This window comes from Populus euphratica, unplaced genomic scaffold (genome assembly GCF_000495115.2).
Source record: "Populus euphratica unplaced genomic scaffold, PopEup_1.0 scaffold15.1, whole genome shotgun sequence".
Taxonomy (NCBI): domain Eukaryota; kingdom Viridiplantae; phylum Streptophyta; class Magnoliopsida; order Malpighiales; family Salicaceae; genus Populus; species Populus euphratica.
The window spans coordinates 1,456,694-1,476,930 of record NW_011499874.1 but is presented as its reverse complement, the minus strand read 5'-3'; the positions used below and the strand labels follow the sequence as shown (position 1 = coordinate 1,476,930).

Below are 20,237 nucleotides of genomic sequence, written 5' to 3'. Positions count from 1 at the left end.
GTGTCCGTTGTTTTCATGAAAATATACTTAAGTCCCTTATTTTTAAAAATAATATAATTTAGGTCCTTTCAAATTTTGAAAAATCAATTTTAGTATAAAATTTATTTTTATTATTTCTTAGTGTTTGGTTAAGAAAGGAGAGAGGGAGAAATTGTTGAATTCTAAAAATAAAAAAGAAAGTTGTTGTTCACATCATTTTGAACCACCAAAATATTATCCTTGACGTGCTGAATTCCATGTGACGAGAGATTTTTTATGGTAGTTGTTTCGATCCTCAATATTACTTGAAAAAACATATTTAAGTTAATGAAGACAAATCTAACTTGGTTTGATTTTGGATTTTTATTTATTTATTGGTTTTTGGGTTTTTTTAGGTTGATAGACTAGTTTATAGATGTTTTAAGGGTGTTGGTAAGGTACTTTTAGGTTGAAATGGTTAAAAATTGGTTTTTAAAACAAAAACACTACTCTAACTTTCTAGCCATTGTAATGACGATGGAATTTGGACTTGCAAATAATATATTATTAGTTTTTTTTTTTAAAAAAAAGAAGATCATATGCCACTTTAAAAAATTAAAACTAAGTTAAGTGTGCAAGCATGAGTTTGAAAGCCAACCTGTAAGTTTGAAAGCTAATCCATGAGCTTGAGTTTTTTCTTATAATGACCAGTGTATTTGGCTCTTTATTGGTTATTTTTTTTTATGTTTAGGTTAAATGCTTGATCCTAATTAAAGGCTAATTGCTTTTGATTTTTTAAGTATGAGTGAAATTGGAAAAAGAAGGACTATAATGAAAAATGTAGCATAAATGAATGGTGTGTCCGTTGTTTTCATGAAAATATACTTAAGTCCCTTATTTTTAAAAATAATATAATTTAGGTCCTTTCAAATTTTGAAAAATCAATTTTAATATAAAATTTATTTTTATTATTTCTTAGTGTTTGGTTAAGAAAGGAGAGAGGGAGAGATTGTTGAATTCTGAAAATAAAAAAGAAAGTTGTTGTTCACATCATTTTGAACCACCAAAATATTATCCTTGACGTGCATGAATTCCATGTGACGAGAGATTTTTTATGGTAGTTGTTTCGATCCTCAATATTACTTGAAAAAACATATTTAAGTTAATGAAGACAAATCTAACTTGGTTTGATTTTGGATTTTTATTTATTTATTGGTTTTTGGGTTTTTTTAGGTTGATAGACTAGTTTATAGATGTTTTAAGGGTGTTGGTAAGGTACTTTTAGGTTGAAATGGTTAAAAATTGATTTTTTAAAGCAAAAACACTACTCTAACTTTCTAGCCATTACAATGACGATGGAATTCGGACTTGCAAACAATATATTATTAGTTTTTTTTTTCAAAAAAAAAAGATCATATGCCACTTTAAAAAATTAAAACTAAGTTAGGTGTGCAAGCATGAGTCTGAAAGCCAACTGTAAGTTTGAAAGCCAATCCATGAGCTTGAGTTTTTTTTTATAATGACTAGTGTATTTGGCTCTCTGTTAGTTATTTTTTTTATGTTTAGGTTAAATATAAATTTATTTTTTTTTATTTTTAGGTTAAATGTAAATTTAAGAGAGATAATTTATTGAATGCGGTTGAGTTCACAGTATAAATTATAGATTTGACGGGTTAAGCCACAATGCTAGAACTATTTTTTTAATTGATATTTTTTAATTTTATTTTTTAAAATAATTTTTTAATTTATGTTTGAATTAATATCCCTTATGATTTTTTTGGTGATTTAGTTTTTTTAATAGAGATTTTCTTAATTATTTACTTTTAAAAGAGATTATTTTAATTCATCTGTATATTCTTTTTTATTTTTTATATAAATAAATTTTATTTTTAAAAATAAAATATTTATTTTAGATAATATTTCTAATATGCACAATATTGCATAATATTTTTATTTTATTTTATTCAATAAATTACTTATTTGCCTATTTTTATTATTATTTGATTAAATAAAAATTAATTTTAATAAATAAATTCTTTAAATATAATCAAGTAAATATCTCATATATTATGAGATAAAATAGTTTACTTAAATTTGCTTCTTAAATTTTCTAATTTTGATTTTAGTTGTTTTTAATGATTTTTTATTTACAATATTATTTTTTAATTTATTTAAATAAATATGTCCATTAAAGTTTTAATTTATATTTATTTTTATATAAAAATATAAATATTTAATATATATTTTTTAAAAAATATGTAACGTCCGACGAATCACAGCAGCTAAAATACCTAACAACTTAAAGGACATGAAATTAGAATTAAAAAAAAGAGTAGAGTACGGCTTCATTTATTTATTTGCATACCAAAAAGCAAGTCATCTTCATCTTGTATTTGTTTATTTATATATTTTAATTTCATACCAAACCAAACAAACCACAACAAGGCGTTGGATTGGAGTTCCATTTTTGACCTTTCGCTATCTGGATCTAGGGTTTCCTTCTTTTCTCTACAGACTCTCACCATCTTCAACAAAAGAAAAAAAAAAAAGAAGAAGAAAAGAAAAAAGCGAACAAACCCTAGCTCGCACCACCTTTACTTTTAGACTGGTAATTTTGCCAATCAATCGATCTTCATCATCAAAGGAAGTTACTGGGGTTTTTATTTTTGATTATCATCATCAATTTACTGATCTATCTGTTCATCTTAAAAATCTGACCAAAAACAACAAAAGTTTTCCCTAATTCTGTTTTTATTTTCCCTCCAGAAGAGATCTTTTTCCTGTGGCAATTTCAAAGAAATCGGATTCAAATCATATAATGACTTTCTCTCCTGGAAATTTATGATCTTTGATGGACTTCAAATTCAAAAGCTTGAAACTTTGAAGTAAAGATTGAAATTTTTTCTGGGGGAATTTTGTGGAAAAAGATGTATAAATCAGTGGCGTATAAAGGAGATGAGTTACTGGGAGAAGTAGAAATATACGCACAAGAACAACAGCAAGAAGAAGAAGAGAACAAGAACAAGAAGAAGAGAGTGATTGATGAGATAGTGAAGGAAATCAGAATAAGCCATTTCTCACAAACAAGTGAGAGATGTCCACCACTCGCAGTGCTTCATACAATTACATCTATTGGTGTTTGCTTCAAAATGGAAGAGTCAACTTCATCATCAACAACAAAGATCTCTCAACAAGAATCGCCGCTTCATCTTTTGCACTCCTCCTGTATCCAAGAAAACAAGGTACAGCCAGTTAATGATAACAATAATAATGAACTTAATAATCAATTTAAAGAAAACCCATTGCAGGATTTGGCTGAAATCGGTGGGTAAAACCCAGCAAAAAGTTTCGAACTTTGTAACTCAGTTAACTGGGTTTGTTGTACAGGGAACGCTGGACAACTTCGGACAAGGACCCAGAACCCACTTTGATTCTTTTCAGTGAATGAACCTTATGTTAGTGGAAAATTTGTGAACGTTGTCGAGTAATTAATGTGACCCAGATGATTATGAACTGAATTTCTTGCCAATTTTGCCATGATATAATGAGAACTTTCTGAACTTGTTGTATTTTCCCAGTACATGTCAAGAACAAATGACTTCGAAGTGAATTTAGCTTTCATGGAATTTGAAAGTGAATATTACGTGCTGTCATGGGATTTTAATGCTGAAGAAAATTTTATCATGAGAATTATGTGTTACTGATGTAGCTGCTTCATATGTAATTGAATTTTTGCTTCTATAGGAGGCAACTTTGGGATTTGCTGAAATTGAATGTTGAGTGAATATAAGCCTGAATTTTGGATAGTTAGACTGCAATATTGGTGTCTTACTCTGGTTTTATGGCTGAGGAACTTCAACAAAAGTAAGTGGAGGCTTATTTGCTGGCTATGTCTCCTTCTGTAAGGGTTTTATTGATTGTTGATGTAGAATGACAATATGATGACTATACATGAATGCCTTTTCTGACATTTGTCTTCTTGTTAGTTTGAGAAGAAACCTGGGTTGTTATGATCTGGCCTTAATATGAATAAAACCTTTATTATTCATCTGAAGCACGAGTTCTGATAATTCGTTAGTTATGTTGCTTTATCTTATTGAAGGCTTTCTCTTGTTCACAATGATTATTGGTCCTTCTCATTGTACCTGTTTATGTATCATGCACATCAGCAGATTCATGTTGAAATCTTTATTTATTTATTTTTCACGCTCCTCTTTCATTTTGGATGTTGATGGTGATGTTATTTTCAGACTGCAGTAATGCATCTGGGAGGGGAGGAGCTCCATTTGGTTGCAATGCTCTCCAGGAGTAATGAAAAACAGCATCCATGTTTCTGGGGATTCAGTGTTGCACCAGGACTTTATGACTCTTGTCTTGTCATGCTGAACCTTAGATGCCTGGGCATTGTATTTGATCTTGACGAAACTCTCATAGTTGCAAATACAATGCGCTCATTTGAAGATAGAATTGATGCTTTACAGCGGAAAATAAGCACTGAGCTGGACCCGCAGCGCATTCTTGGTATGCTGTCAGAGGTCAAGAGGTATCAGGATGACAAGAACATTTTGAAGCAATATGTGGAAAATGATCAGGTTGTTGAAAATGGAAAGGTGATCAAAACACAGTCTGAGGTTGTTCCAGCCCTGTCTGACAACCATCAACCTATGGTTCGCCCCTTGATACGGTTGCAAGAGAAGAACATTATTTTGACTCGTATCAATCCACAGGTGTGCACTTCATGAATTCTAGAGTGATACCAACCTTGTTTGAATGTTCCCTGCATTGCTGTTTTTTCGAATCATACCTATTCACCAATTAGCAGATATGTAATGATCTTTGTTTGATAGAACAACGATTTTAGATTTTTTTGTCTTTGGTATGACGAATCTATAGGCTACTACAATGCTAGACAATGTTTAATAATATTTAGTTTGTCCTGAACATGTGCATTGATTTTGGTTCAAGAATCAAAGGATCTTTTTTATCATGTAGATTCGTGATACAAGTGTGCTTGTGAGGTTGAGACCTGCCTGGGAGGATCTTAGAAGCTACTTGACTGCAAGAGGGCGTAAGCGCTTTGAGGTTTATGTTTGCACAATGGCTGAAAGAGATTATGCTTTAGAAATGTGGAGGCTTTTGGATCCAGAGTCAAACTTGATAAACTCAAAAGAATTGCTAGATCGGATTGTGTGTGTCAAGTCTGGTAAGTGACATCCAGCTTGCAGATGGCTGCTACTTTTTTAGCTGGTTATGGAGCCAATGATGTAGTTTGTGATTTGACCTTTTTGCTTACTGTTGAAAGTCTTACAAATGCGTGAGCAAGCATGCTTATTTTCTGCTAATGTTTATTTCATATTTCATGTAATTACAGGTTTAAGGAAGTCCTTGTTCAATGTCTTTCAAGATGGAATATGCCATCCTAAGATGGCATTGGTGATAGATGATCGCTTGAAAGTCTGGGATGAGAGGGATCAATCCCGTGTGCATGTTGTTCCTGCATTTGCTCCATACTATGCTCCTCAAGCTGAAGTATAAACTATAAGCGCTTTGCTTGGTGGAAACTTCAATATTGCAACAACACTTGCACACACTTCTTACTCAAAACACCCAGACACAGAACACATGCATATGTCCAATCTTTTTTTATCAAGTTGTAGCAGCATGCACTCATCATAAGTCTTTATGTCATAGGTAAATAATGCTGTTCCAGTATTGTGCGTTGCGAGAAATGTTGCTTGCAATGTCAGAGGTGGTTTCTTCAAGTAAGAATACAAAATCCAAGGGGCATATATCTACTTGGGCACTCCTGTATACTTTACCATTTTACTTGTGTTACCTAGCAGTCAATTTTGAGTCATTTTTTTTTATGCTTGTGACACTGTTTGGGTATAGCATGACCTTGGAATATGTTTACAGAGAATTTGATGAGGGCCTTCTGCAGAAGATACCTGAGGTTGCATACGAAGATGATACCGATAATATTCCTTCTCCTCCTGATGTGAGCAACTACTTAGTTTCAGAGGTTAGTCTTTACAATTTTATTTTTTTTGTATTTGAATTCACAATGTCAGAATGTGCTGTTAAGCTCTGATTATGAATATACATATACGATTGATCACCTTGCAGACATATGCTCTTTTTTTTTTATTTTTGTTCATGATTGAATCTTTTGTGGCATTCAGGATGATGCTTCTGCTGTAAATGGAAATAGAGATCAACTTTCTTTTGATGGCATGGCAGATGCTGAGGTTGAAAGACAGCTAAAGGTATTTAGATGTGTGTATGATTTGTTTTACAAAGGGCTATGGGAGTGTTAGAGTTGTGATGTGGAAAATATTTGTTTTATACTTCTTGATCTTCCTGAGCGCCTGTGTTGTCTTCTATGTGTCAAGTTGAAATCGGTTTCTTTCTATGCTTCTTTAAAAAAAAAAAAAAAAACAGGAAGCAGTTTCATCTTCTTCAGCAATCCTCTCAACAATTCCTTCAACAGTCAGTAGCTTAGATCCAAGGCTTCTTCAGTCTCTCCAGTACACAATAGCATCTTCTTCAAGCTCGATGCCAACATCACAACCGTCAATGCTGGCATCACAACAACCAATGCCAGCATTACAACCACCAAAGCCTCCATCACAACTATCAATGACGCCATTTCCCAACACACAGTTTCCTCAGGTGGCTCCATCAATTAAACAATTGGGCCAGGTTGTCCCTCCAGAACCAAGCTTGCAAAGTTCTCCTGCTCGAGAAGAGGGTGAAGTACCCGAATCTGAATTAGATCCTGATACAAGGAGGCGGCTTCTTATATTACAACATGGACATGATTCAAGAGACAATGCACCAAGTGAATCTCCATTTCCTGCAAGACCTTCAACACAAGTTGCAGCTCCACGTGTTCAATCTGTTGGAAGCTGGGTTCCAGTGGAGGAAGAGATGAGCCCAAGGCAACTGAACCGAACACCTAGAGAATTTCCTCTGGATTCAGATCTAATGAATATTGAAAAGCACCGACCCCACCATCCATCATTTTTCCATAAGGTTGAGAGTAATATTCCGTCTGATAGGATGATTCATGAGAACCAAAGACTGCCAAAAGAGGTAACTTTTCTTGGCACTGTCCACTTATAGCCTTCTTTTACCTGTAACTGATAGAGTATATTAAACTTGCACAATCATTTATTTGCAGGCAACATATAGAGATGATCGGATGAAGCTAAACCATTCAACATCTAATTATCCTTCCTTCCAAGGTGAGTGGTGATATATTTTCTCTTGAAAAAAATATTGCTTATAGTATCAACCTCACTCTGCCCATCAGCAAGAGCAGGGTTGGATGAAAGCTATCATTAGCTTGAATCTCCTATAGTTTTTTTTTCCCCCAGAGGAATCTCCTGCATTAACACATTTGACATGCGAACTCCATTAGCTTTTTGTGAAAGTTGCAATGACTTTTGCAATATTGCTTGTAATGCTTTTGGTTTGGTTGCCTTATCAATTTAGTTACTTTGTGCATTTTACTCCATGTTATTACTGCACTGATAAATTTTGGGTTTTTGTTTTGAAGGGGAGGAGAGTCCATTGAGTAGATCATCCAGTAACAGGGATCTTGACTTGGAATCTGAACGAGCTTTTTCAAGCACAGAAACTCCAGCTGAAGTGTTACAGGAAATTGCGATGAAGTGTGGAACCAAGGTAAGGGGAGAAGATTGTATTTTGGAGCAAAAGTCAGACTGAACAATCTATGCACCTTAACCCTTATGTTCTATTTAAGCTCTTCTTTTCTTCCCTTTTTCTCTATTAAATTTAACTTGATTTAATGGAAATCTACAGGTGGAATTCAGGTCTGCTTTGATTGCTACTAGTGATCTGCAGTTTTCCATCGAGGTTTTCTCTACTATCTGGCTTGAAATTTTAAAATTTTGCTTTATTATCAGTAATATGAAATTTGTGTTTGGTCAATCAAAAGTAATTGATTCTCTCTTTTAAAATATGTGATCTGCATAATAATTTATTTCCTTAACTGTGTGGGATACAGTGTTTAGTTTGTTTATATGGTGGGATTCATGTATATTTTAACCTTTTTTCTTTCGCAATAGTTACTAGGTTGTGAAAGAACTTGAAGCAATTCCAGGACAAGGCTAATTTAAATTGATACACAACTAGTATACCGATCCCTGATTACTATATTGTAGCTATTTGGCACCAAAGCAAACATTAAACAGTTTGCATTCCAGTCAAAGTAAATGACCAAATGGAGATAGAATTATGATGGCATTGCTTTATAGCCTAGTTACTACCAAGCTTAGCCAAATGATAACTCTTTTCTAATATGAGGACAGTCACCTTACATGGAACCCAATGGGCCTAATGCCTTGAAGAATGAGAATATTAAAGGATTTACCAGCTCCAAGTGGTTTATTAGGGAGCTGTATGAAACTGTGAAATCTAATATGTTCTTTTAGTTCATAACTGGTGTCATCCTGTCTTATGATTAAAAAAAAAATTAGGAGTCCAAAAGGACCTGATTTACCTGAATAGAGAAATGGTATGACTGACTAACCCTCCTGTACTTCTTCTTGTTTATTTTCCCAGACTTGGTTTTTAGGAGAGAAAGTTGGTGAAGGAACTGGTAAAACAAGAAGGGAAGCCCAACGCCAGGCTGCTGAGGGTTCTATTAAGAAGTTAGCTGGTAAGATTTCATACCATGATATTTCTTATTACTTGTTAGTACATAAGGTCATTGAATTGAATCAGCTGTCTGATTTTTAGCATGTCTTGTCATTTGTGCATTGTCTATGTTGTGCCTGTCCTGTGTACCATACAACTGCTAAGCTGAGCTCTGAACAGAATTTATTGTTTGCTATATTGGTGCTTGCTACCGGAACTGTTGCTTGTAGCATGGAATCTAGACTGTAGCTATTCAGTACCTTGGGCTTGAATTTGCTCTGATCTTATGGTCTAAATCAGAAGTGAGGTTGAACTGATTCTGTGACAGTGTGCTATTGTCTTGAAACATGCTGTATGATGTACTTTGTTAATATCAACATAGCATTTGTCTCCTACATTATTTTGCATGGGCATTTTTCTTAAAATTTTATGCTCCAACATCCTTTACGGTGGAAATTCCTCTTGTCCAAACATCTTTGCTCTGCGATGCTGATGACAATATTTCTGCAGGCATATATATGTCACGTTCGAAGCCTGATTCTGGGCCCATGCTTGGGGATTCAAGTAGATATCCTAGTGCAAATGATAATGGTTTCTTGGGTGATATGAATTCTTTTGGGAATCAACCATTGCTGAAAGATGAGAACATTACATATTCAGCTACTTCAGAGCCATCCAGACTTCTGGATCAAAGGCTGGAAGGCTCTAAGAAATCAATGGGTTCAGTCACTGCACTCAAAGAATTTGTAAGTTCCAAGGAGCTAGTCATGCATCTACCATGTTTCAATGGCTATTAAGTTTTTTTATCACTGAAATGTCATGGATTGACATTTGATGTCTTCAGTGCATGACGGAGGGTCTTGGGGTAAATTTTCTGGCACAGACTCCTCTTTCAACTAATTCAATACCGGGAGAGGAGGTACATGCACAGGTTTGTATTTGAACATGCATTTTACTTTGAAGTTTGAGAAGTGATGCAAGACAGCTTAGGGGATGTTCTGGATCTGACTTTCAGGGGCTATAATGGTGAGTGTTTTAAGGTTACATTGGTGGGTTTTGTAAAATGAAAATTGTAGAAACTATCAGAGTCGCACTACTAGGGTTTCTCACCTAGAGGATAGAAAAGCCTAAGCTTCACATCTAGGGTTCTTAGGAATCACATCTAAGGGAGATTGAGTCACACAAACTAAAGCAAATTGCTGGAATTTTATTCAATTACTTTTATTAAAATATTGAAAGCCTACGTGCTTATTATAGAGTTTTAGGAGTCCAAATCCAACAAGGACATGGATTCCGAAACCTCCAGCTTAGCTATTCCTATTTAGAATAGGAAAGCCTAATAACTTGAGGACTGTTAAATGTAACACTAAACAGAAATAAAGCCTAGACCTAGACAATTTCCAGATCTTCCAGCAAGCTTAAAAATTACTAAAATACCCCTGCATTCCAGAATTTAAAAAAACACATGAATCTTATTCTATTGTCATCCACATCAAGAAGGTATCTTTTCCTTTTTATATTTATATTTGCACTTTAATTATTCACTTGATCTTGACAGTTCCAGCCAATTAAGTTGCAGGTAGTTTTTATAGAATACCTTTTTTCATCTCAAGGAAACTAACTCAATTAGGGGTCTTGTATTTTATAGGATAAACTCACTGGTAAGAATTTAGAACCAGAATCCCGTTCATCTTGTCTTGACATTTTGAAATTTAATGTTGTCCTGGACTTCATTTTGCACATTAATCTGTGTGGTTGTCCCTTGGTCATGGGTAGAAGGATTGATATTTACTTGTGTAAGAACAAAGAAGTAAGATGCTAGGCTATTGAAGTTCTATGAGTGTTTGGAGAATTTAAGCCAACTGAAACAGCAAAGGTTGTTTCTTGTTTGAGCAGTTCAAATTGATAATTATGTGGTTTGTTTCAAGTAGAAGAAAAATTTTGCTTTTTTTTTTTTTGTGTGCTTGTGATATGACTTTCAGCCCTCATCATTATCAATCATTTTCCAGCTCAGCTCTGATAAATTACTACTTTTTTTTTATCACACCTAGGTTGAAATAGATGGGCAAGTTCTGGGGAAGGGTATTGGGTTGACATGGGATGAAGCTAAGATGCAGGTATGCATTGTTCCATATACAGAATCATTTTTTGTTGGAGTAATATTTCTCTCTTCTTTCATAAATCTTTGTATACCTTAATTTTATCTGTCTGATCACCCAAACATGCTTTTCCCCAGGCTGCTGAAAAGGCCCTTGGAAGTCTAAGAACAATGTTTGGTCAATACACACCGAAACGTCAGGGTTCCCCTAGGTTTGTGATTGTATATTTTGCTTATTTTAACAATTAGTTGTCAATGTTCTGTATGCTACCACAAAATACCATGTCCTGATATGCTCTATTCCATATTTTTTTAATCTTCACCCCCTGGCATGTATTAAGATTATTGTTGCTAACTGCCTACAAAATTGACAACCAATCGGAAAGATGAAATGTATAAAAAGTAGACATTACAACTTGTCCTTAAAGTTCCATGCTTTGCTCGTGCTTCCATGCCATTGTTGAATAACGAGTAGACTCCTCTTCTCTTTTGTTTGTGATTTACTAGTCCAAAAATCATCTTGCACGGATTTTGAGTTTCCATCTTGCATTTTATTTTCTTTGTTTATGTTTTCTTAATTATTATTTTTTTTATAATGTAACAGGCTAATGCAAGGGATGCCAAATAAACGTCTAAAGCAAGAGTTCCCACGGGTTCTGCAGCGCATGCCCTCTTCTGCTAGATATCACAAGAATGCTCCTCCTGTTCCTTGAAGACCATAAAGTAATTCCTTTTCCCACTTTGTTGAACAGAATCACGGATTGTGTTGATCTCGAGCCACCAGTTGAATAGTTGGTTAAGTCTTTTGCTACATATAAAATGAAGCCAAGAAGAGCTCCCCCACCTGACCAATCTTACTGCAGAATTTTTTCCAAGTGACTGCAATTCTGTGATGTTCAAATATTCGTGATTTCTGCCTCTTTCTCCGGATCACATTTGTATCAAGTATCCGCTGCTCTGGAATGCACAGAAGGCTCGTGCATCAAGAAAGGCAGGGCTACATACCACCGATTATTGTTGTGAGGTCAAATGCTGCCACTGCCTTGGTCCGGATTGTTTATGATGTTTACATGTTTAACCTGAGTCAAAACTTGATGATGGGGGGAAGTGTTTTCTGGTTATATGCTCAGAGTATCTGCTCCGACCCATCATTGACACTGTAGATGTAAAATCTAACCACCCAGTTTATGTTGGCTGTCTCCACTTTACCAGGTCAAGGTGGATCCTGAGTTTTAACCTAGCAAATGTAGAACTTCATTTGTTCAAATGGGGTGAAAGTTTTCAATCTCTCTTGTCCATTTCCCTCCCCCCCTGATGATTGTGGAAACGGTTTTGGCCATCCGTAATATGAAACGACGTGCGCGAAGTGGTAATTTTCTTGCCCTGTAAAGCAATGGATGGAGGATAAATATCCAGCTCAATATCTGTTCTTGCCATTAAAACAAAATTGCAGGGAAGCTATCTTGAATTGCCACTCGAGACTTCAACATGATTCTTTCTATTGTCCTGCTAAGGGAATAGCTTCTTTATTTTAAATAATTACAGAGATTCGTTTTTCTTTCTTCTAAATAAATAATAGAACAATAAAAAGAATCACTGCAATTTTATTTATGTTTACGCTTTGTTTATAAATAAATTCCCCTCCATAATGTTGTATTTATTTTCACATTATTTACTTCTATTTTTGTAACGAAACAAATTATAAAATTTCTAATAATATTTTCAGGAGGCTTATGGTTAAAAATTACTTTTCAATTAAAATAATATTATTTTATATTAATACATTAAAAATATAAATTTAATTTTAAAAATTAAAAAAAAAAAGAACCTATTTCCCCGGAAGTTAATTACTTCCATTGGTTCGGGAGGCAAGCTAATTTTTGCCATCCATTGCACATGGATCGCCGTAATCGACAATGAACTGTCTGCATTAAACGTTTTCCTCTTCTTTTTCCCTTTTCAAGTTACAAAAAACAACGTCGTTTTCGGTTGCCAGCCTTGCCACCATTTTTATTATTATTTTTTTTCACTTAGAGCCTATTTACATTTATCTTAAAAAATATATAATTCATTTCTTTAGTATTTTTAATAATTTTAATATATTAATAACAAAAATAAAAATAAAGTATTTAATAGATTAATATCAAAATATTTTTAAGAAACGCAATTAATGGTAAGAGGTGGTAAAAGCAGAAGTAAAATCCTTTCGTTTCCCTCTTTTCTTTTCTGTCGTCAGGCAGTCAGTCAGTCGTCACCGCTCAAAAATAGGATATAAAAGGTCAAAAAAGGCAAAGCAAACAGCACTTCCCTTCAAAGCTACCCCAGCTTGCTCGGCTAAGGCTAAAACACAGATAGAGAGAGAGAGAGAAACAAAAATCGAACTAAGGAAACAGACCACCGGTTCATTGCAATTTCTAGAGAGAGAGAGAAACACGCAATCAGTTTAAATGGCTGCCTTTGATGCATTTGAAGTCATTCAATCTTCAAGTCACAATTCTTTCGATGGAGTAGACAACGAGAGCTACTCCAACTTCGGCTCTTACTCCACCGCCGCCGTTCCTAGTGATTTCCCCGGCGGAGATGTCTCCGTCGATCACGCGAGTGGTTCTCCTGATGTGTTCGGGTTTGGATCTGACGCGGATCCGGATTTCTCTCATCAGAGTCCGTTCGGATCGGTGCATGTAGAGAACGGGAATGGTAATGGATATAATGGAGCGGACGACGACGTTTTTGTGAGTGATGGACCGATCCTTCCTCCACCTACTGAAATGGAGCCTGAGGAAGGTTATGCTCTTCGCGAGTGGCGTCGGTGAGATTTTTTTTTCATTAATTTGTTTAATCTTTAGATCTACTAGTTTCTCTGTAGTAGAAGTAAATTGATTGATCTGTTTATAGCAAGTGGTTAGCTTTAGGCTTTAGTGTTAATTGATGATTTAGAACTTAATTTAATGCGATCTGCACAAGTTTATGTGCTTATTAGAGTTTATGGAAGTAGATTACGGTGCTGATCTTGGTGTCGCGTGAGTTCAGTGGAGTTATGGCGAGGAATGCTCCTCGAATCTATATCTGTTGAGCTTCAATTTACCATTTCCGATCAGTCAGTTGTGTCATCCTGTTGTATGGGATTGTTTTGGGGCCTATTTAAGGGGGCATGGTGATTCATTTATGGCAGCATGTGACTGTGAATTGACTGATTTTTTTTCGGGAGAGTATTTCATAGGTTAGTTGATGGTTAGGAGCTTAATTTAATGCTATCTTTTAGATGTTATTAGCTAGTGGGGGCAATATAGGAAGATTAAGGTACCAATTTTGGTGATCTAATCTCTGTTTCCGATTATGTCTTGTGAGATTGACACTGCAGTTCAATGCCTGAGATTTTTTAGACTTTGATCAGTAGTTTTAGGATTTGAGTTGAGAGAGTGTAGCAGCAAGTGCCTCAGTGCTATCAGGGACTGAATCATGAGAGGGTTGCTAGTTGAATCAATTGGAATTGATTTGTAGTTATATTACATATTTGAATTGTAAGTTTGTGGTTCATTGGCAATTAGTCTACTTTTTTATCTTAACCTATGCATTTATTGAGGTGCCTATTTTGTTGATTCTCTAATGGAAGGAGCTGGGGTTATACAAGTTGGATGATTTCCTTGATTTAGGATTTTGTTTCTGTAGTTTTTCACTCTGCTATGTGGGTTGAAGCGTGGTTGTAAACTACAAATTACTGTATAGTATGCTATCCTCCTTTGACAAGTTATTTATAGTGGAAGGATGATGTGATGATGAAAAGAAATCTTTGCTTCTTTCTTGTTGGTTGTCGCATCTATCTATTTCCAGGTATCAAACATGTTTCTTTGCAATTATTCAGCCAAGATGGATTTAATCTCTGGCATATTGAAGTACTGTAGGAAGCCTGCTATGAATCTGCCATTAAGTTAGAAATTTTGCATGATTTTCAGAAGCATAGAAATTTTCCTAGGAGAGATTACTTGTCTCTGAAGTTGCTGTTATAATGCTTGTCTTGTCAAAACTCTTAATATTCTGTAACCGATCACTGTTCATAAAATATTATCAGCATGTACATTCACAATTCTCGAGATTTTCTGCTCATCAAATTTATTACCTGTTTGGGTTGGGCAGTAAAAAATATCCAGTAATTTGCTATTCGAATAGGAACAGATCCTGTTTCATAAAATAACATATTCACAATTATCTCCAACTTTTCTGCTTATCAAATTTATGATCCTTTTGGGCTGGGCAGTCAAAATGCCATGCATCTTGAGGAAAAGGAGATGAGAGAGAAGGAGATGAGGAAACAGATAATTGAAGAAGCGGACGAGTACATACGAGGTTTCTATGAGAAGAGGAAGCTCAATATTGAGACCAACATAGCTACTAACAGAGAAAGAGAGAAGGTAATTTTTCTAAGAGCTTTGATTTTGCTAGATTTCTGTGCATAATGTACCAGTTGCCATGTTTTGATGTCGAGTATTTGTACGGAATAGTTGTACTTGGCCAATCAAGAGAAATTCCACAAAGAAGCGGACAAACAGTACTGGAAAGCAATAGCTGAGCTCATTCCTCGTGAAGTTCCTAATATTGAGAAGAGGAGAGGTAAGAAAGAGAAGGATCAAGATAAGAAGCCATCAGTTACTGTTATCCAGGGCCCGAAGCCTGGAAAACCCACTGATCTTTCAAGGTTGCGACAGATACTTGTTAAGCTGAAACATACACCCCCACCTCATATGATCCCACCCCCACCTCCTCCAAAGGATGCCAAAGACGGGAAGGATGGAAAAGATGCCAAAACTGGAAAGGATGGCAAAGATCCCGTAACTGGAAAAGATCCAGCATTAGGTGCAACCACGTCAGGAGCAAAGGCAGAGGCTGCTGCACCTGCCAAAGATGCCCCTGCAAACGGTTCCTCCAACCCGCCCAAAGAAGATGCAGCTGCTGACATTGCCCAGCCAACCGCAGAGCCAGAGCCAACTCCAGCTGCCTAATCCCTCACATTTTCTCTCCCTTCACCGTTGTTTTAACTCTATACTTTTTGTACCATCTTTACCAGGGTTTTATTTTGTAGTGTGATGCCTCTCCTGTCTTTGATCACATGATGACTAGGTATGTTGGTTCTGTTATTTGCTCTTTTTTTCTGGGGGCATATATTATTATACTTGTATGCACTGAGATTTGAAATTGGTTTTGTTTTTGCGTTGTCTTTTGGAGTTAGCCTTCTACACTGGCTCCTTTCTCTCTGTCGTATTCACAGGCTTGTGGGAAAGCAACGGAAGACTCCCTGACCCTATAAACACTTCGATCATACAATGCCAATCCGATACTAAAATGGACTCCAATCTAGTTTGGAAACTGTGTTTTTGTCTTAAATTTTGGCCCCATTCCTATATTTAATTATTGGATCAAGCTTGTGGACTCATGCAATTCCCGTCGTAAAAATTGCATCTAAAATCCAAGCACTTACAAAACAAACGCTCAAGCCTCAACACTAATCACACTTTCAACGAAACATGTTTTTCAATCGTGTTTGGTTTGAGATTGGACAATCGAAATGTTGAACATTGACTTCGTAATCGATAGTGTGATAAATGACCGCTCGGCTCTTCTAGAGGAGAGAGTGACAAGACAGATATCACAACAGTATGCGTAAATGGGAAAGGACAAGGGGGGAAGTTGAGGCTGTTATGCTGTGATAATTAATCCACACCAACCAGCGCTTATGAGAAGATGTTTTTCGAAGATATAAAAACTCAATAGATTGAAGTTTCTCTCCAGTTGGTCCAAACGTCCATGTGGCTATAAAAAGTCAAGCAGGTCATGTTTTCCAACTCATACGGAATTTGCGCCTCACCTTCTCTTTTCTTTTTTGCGTTTTTTTTTATAGACAGCGAACTGGTTGACCCGTTTGCCTGTTTTTTTTAAAAAAATTATATATATGAAAAAAATAAAAAGACGGTCAAACGGGTAAGCCAGTTCACTGAAATCGATTAAAGAGCTTTTTCCATCTTTGAGTTTAATTTTACAACAGTTAAATAATATCATTAACCTTGAGATTTTGCCTTTATTTTAAGTGTTGTTTTACTTTTAGGTTAGATGACAGTTACTGAGCACCATTAAAAATAATAGGATAATTTTGTAAATAAATAAATAAATAAAATAAAGTTAGAGGTGTGTGAACAGTGTTCATGAGTTTCGAATAGTGCATTATTTTTTTCTGGTGGTTAAAACCTTATTTCTAGAATAACTAACGAAATATCTTGGCATCCCTTCCATGAATGAATGGCACGTGTAGCATATCATGGTTAGCTTGACGCATGTGGATTTTAGTTGTTTTTTTCTTTTCTACTTAATTTTTGTATTGATCTTAAAAAAAAATTAAATTAGCCCTTAAAATTTGTTGTCATTAAGATCTTGCCCCTATTCTCTTTATTATCATTTTTTTTTTATTTAGAATGATTCATGAAATAAAGGATTTCTTTCAATCTCATCCATATTCTCTTTATTATAATTTTTTATTTAGAATAATTTGTGAAATTAAGGATTCTAGATATTTTCATTTGACATATTTGGTTTTTATTCTTTTCATTACTATATTTTTATTTTAGATTGTTTTTGCAATTGTTTTTTTCTTGCAACTTCATCATTCTTGATTTTTTTTTCTATCAAATCTAATATGTTCTATTATTATTGTGTTTTTTTGTTTTTACATTGCAAGATTTTTTTAGATTCATTTTCTTATTATTTCATCCTTGAACATTTAACTAGTTGGGTGTTTAGCTTTTTAGTTAAGTTCGGGTCTAAAATTTAACGGATTGCAAGTTTAAGAGATTAATCTCGGTTTACAAAGTTGACACTGGTTTTCTTTTTCTTTTTTTCATCCTCTAGCATTTATTATTATTATTATTATTCATTTTCTATGAGTTTTCAATCATTTTTTAAATAACACGGGTTGCCTTTGTTTCTTTTTTTTTTTGTTAAATTTATTTTTTAAAAGGAATTTTGTTTTTAAATTAAATTAGATTAATTAATTTTATTCTTCAATATTTAATTTTTTCAATATTGAGCCCATGTTGAGAATTTAATGAATTACAAGTTTAAGATTTTAATCTAATTTTACAAGATTCACTCGAGCTTACTTGGTTTTTCTTTCTTTTTTTAAGTTTTTTTTTATGATTTCGTCCCTCAACATTGTTTTTATTTGCTTTTCATGGATTTTTTTTTCTTTTTAAAATAACAAGGGATACCTCGAGTTTTTTTTCAATCATTGTTAAATTTATCTTCTTAAAAAAAAATTAATTAAATTAAACTTATTGATTTTGTCATAACTCATTTTTGGACCCCCCATAAAAAAATATAAAAAATACAAAAAAATATTATCAAAAAAATATGAACAGTGAAAAAATTGATATCAACGCGTTCTAAAAATGATTAAAAATTGGTTAAGGAGGGTAAAAAATACAAAGATGCAGCCTGCCCCACACTCACAAATTTAATCTTTGTGACCTACGTAAAGAGAGGAATAATCGTATTATAATAGGCAACCTGCCCCACACTCACACTTAAAATGATTTATTTTCATAGGCAACCTATCCAAGTAGAAAAAAAAAGAGTGATCTTGTTGTAATAGGTGACCTATCCAAGTGAAAGAGTGGTTTCATTGCAACCTATCCAAGTAGAAAAAACATGGAGAATTGATCGAATTGTAATCCGTGACCTACCCAAAATGAAAAAAAAAAAAAGAATAGTCATGTTGTAATGGGTGACCTACCTAGATAAAAACATAGAGAATTGTGGTCGAATTGTAATGGGTGACCTACCCAAGTAGAGTAATGGTTGTGTTGTAATGAGTGACCTATCCAAGTGGAGGAATGGTCGTACTGTAATGGGTGACCTACCCAAATAACAACATGGAGAAATATGGTCGAGTTGTCATGGGTGACGTACCCAAAATGAATGGGGAGGGCTCAAATGTGCACTTAAAAAAGAAGACAGGGTTAGAAAACGCATTACCTAAATGGTGAGGGCTCAAAGGCGCACTTAAAAATGAAGATAGGGTTAGAAAAACACACTACCTAAGTGGTGAGAATGCAAAGACGCGTTCAAAAGAAAAGAGGTAGGGTTAGAAAATGCACTACCTAGATGATGAGAGCTCAAAAGCGTACTTAAAATGGGAAATAAGGTTAGAAAACCCACTACCTAAGTAGTAAGGGCTCAAAGGCGCACTCAAAAGGAAATAGGGCACTAAGGCACACTCAAAAAAGAAAGAGGTAGGGTTAGAAAATGCACCACCTAAATGGTGAGGGCTCAAAGACGCACTCAAAAGGAAAGGGGGCACAAAGGCACACTCAAAAAAAGAAAGAGGTGGATTACCAATTTGATAAAAAGTTGAAAACCATGCATTAATGATTGATATACATGTATACTTACTAAATGAAATATAAGCCCTCATTTCTTCATGGTATCTTTTTTTTTTCCTCAGAAGTTGGAGTGTTGGTAGTAAACTTCGATGGCCTTTCCACACTTGCTTACTCAAATCACCTGTTGTGATTTCGACCTCTGGAAAGGGTTTGATGCCGTTGCATTTCTTTGTCTTCTAACCTTTATCTCACAGGTTGTCTGCTCTGCCCGATATTTTTCTTTGAAAAGGAATCATAGAGCTAGCTCTACCGAGTATTTGCCCCCCAGCTTGATCATGCCCCTCAAGTGTTCACATTGGGTTTTTTTTTGGATGAGGTTATATGAAAAAACGTTTGGGTTATTTACAGGGAAATGTTTCCATGCAAATTTTTGGAACTTCCAAATTATTCCAACCACAAAAATCATTTTAACATTGGTTCAAAATAAACTTGTTCTAAAAAATACAAGCGATTCCTATTGACAGGTTCTTGAAGTGATGAAAGTGTTTTGAAGCTTTTGGGTTAAAAATGAAGTGATATCTAATTGGTCATAAAAAGTTAAAATTTCAATTTAAGAGTTATTGAGAATCGAAGCAGTTCAAAACATTTGTTTTATTTGCATGAATAATGATTTGAACTGCACGATAAAGCACTGTTTACCGATCTAAATTGTCTTTCTTTAAATTTTAACAGACAAAACAATGTAGCCTACCGTAGATAGGACGTATTTAGGATGCTAATACCTTTCTTTTACGCAACTAGTCTTTGTACCTAATCTCTAAGACCAGTTAGGATTTCTAGTAACCAGAATATTAGGTGTCGACTCTCATTCAATTTTTCACTAATAAGAGACATATTCGTTGTTTTTTTTATATTTTACTGGAAATACACTATATCCACATTTCCATATTTTTTCTAGATGGTATGACAAATTTCATCCTCTAATATTTAATTTTGTAGGTGTTGAGCTTTTTAGTTTGACTTAAATTTATAATTTAATGAGTTACGAGTCCAAGAGATTAATTTAAGTTTACAAAGTTTACCAGAACTTGCTAAATTTTTAAAAAAAACTCATTTTTTTATTTCATTGATCAACATTTTATTTTTTACTT

At 34.6% G+C, this 20,237-nt stretch overlaps 2 protein-coding genes across 3 annotated transcripts; both read left to right on the top strand.

Moving 5' to 3' along the window:
• The first annotated feature begins 2,371 nt into the window (after positions 1-2,371).
• LOC105128067 (RNA polymerase II C-terminal domain phosphatase-like 1) lies at positions 2,372-12,256 on the top strand. 2 transcript variants are annotated; one of them, XM_011029581.1, is made up of 18 exons: positions 2,372-2,566; positions 2,725-3,200; positions 4,209-4,685; positions 4,951-5,161; positions 5,330-5,487; positions 5,650-5,720; positions 5,875-5,980; positions 6,141-6,224; positions 6,400-7,053; positions 7,142-7,205; positions 7,520-7,647; positions 7,786-7,839; positions 8,548-8,644; positions 9,133-9,368; positions 9,467-9,553; positions 10,674-10,739; positions 10,859-10,932; positions 11,325-12,256. In XM_011029581.1, the coding sequence occupies exons 2-18, from the start codon at positions 2,886-2,888 to the stop codon at positions 11,431-11,433; spliced, it is 2,991 nt and encodes a 996-aa protein (XP_011027883.1). In that variant the 5' UTR covers positions 2,372-2,566; positions 2,725-2,885; the 3' UTR covers positions 11,434-12,256. The 2 variants fall into 2 exon arrangements, with proteins under 2 accessions (XP_011027883.1, XP_011027882.1); XM_011029580.1 differs by having other exon boundaries at positions 2,372-3,200.
• A 757-nt stretch (positions 12,257-13,013) lies between these two features.
• LOC105128065 (clathrin light chain 2-like) lies at positions 13,014-15,932 on the top strand. Its single transcript, XM_011029579.1, has 3 exons — positions 13,014-13,529; positions 14,976-15,129; positions 15,220-15,932. The coding sequence occupies exons 1-3, from the start codon at positions 13,168-13,170 to the stop codon at positions 15,715-15,717; spliced, it is 1,014 nt and encodes a 337-aa protein (XP_011027881.1). The 5' UTR covers positions 13,014-13,167; the 3' UTR covers positions 15,718-15,932.
• The last annotated feature ends 4,305 nt before the right edge of the window (positions 15,933-20,237 follow it).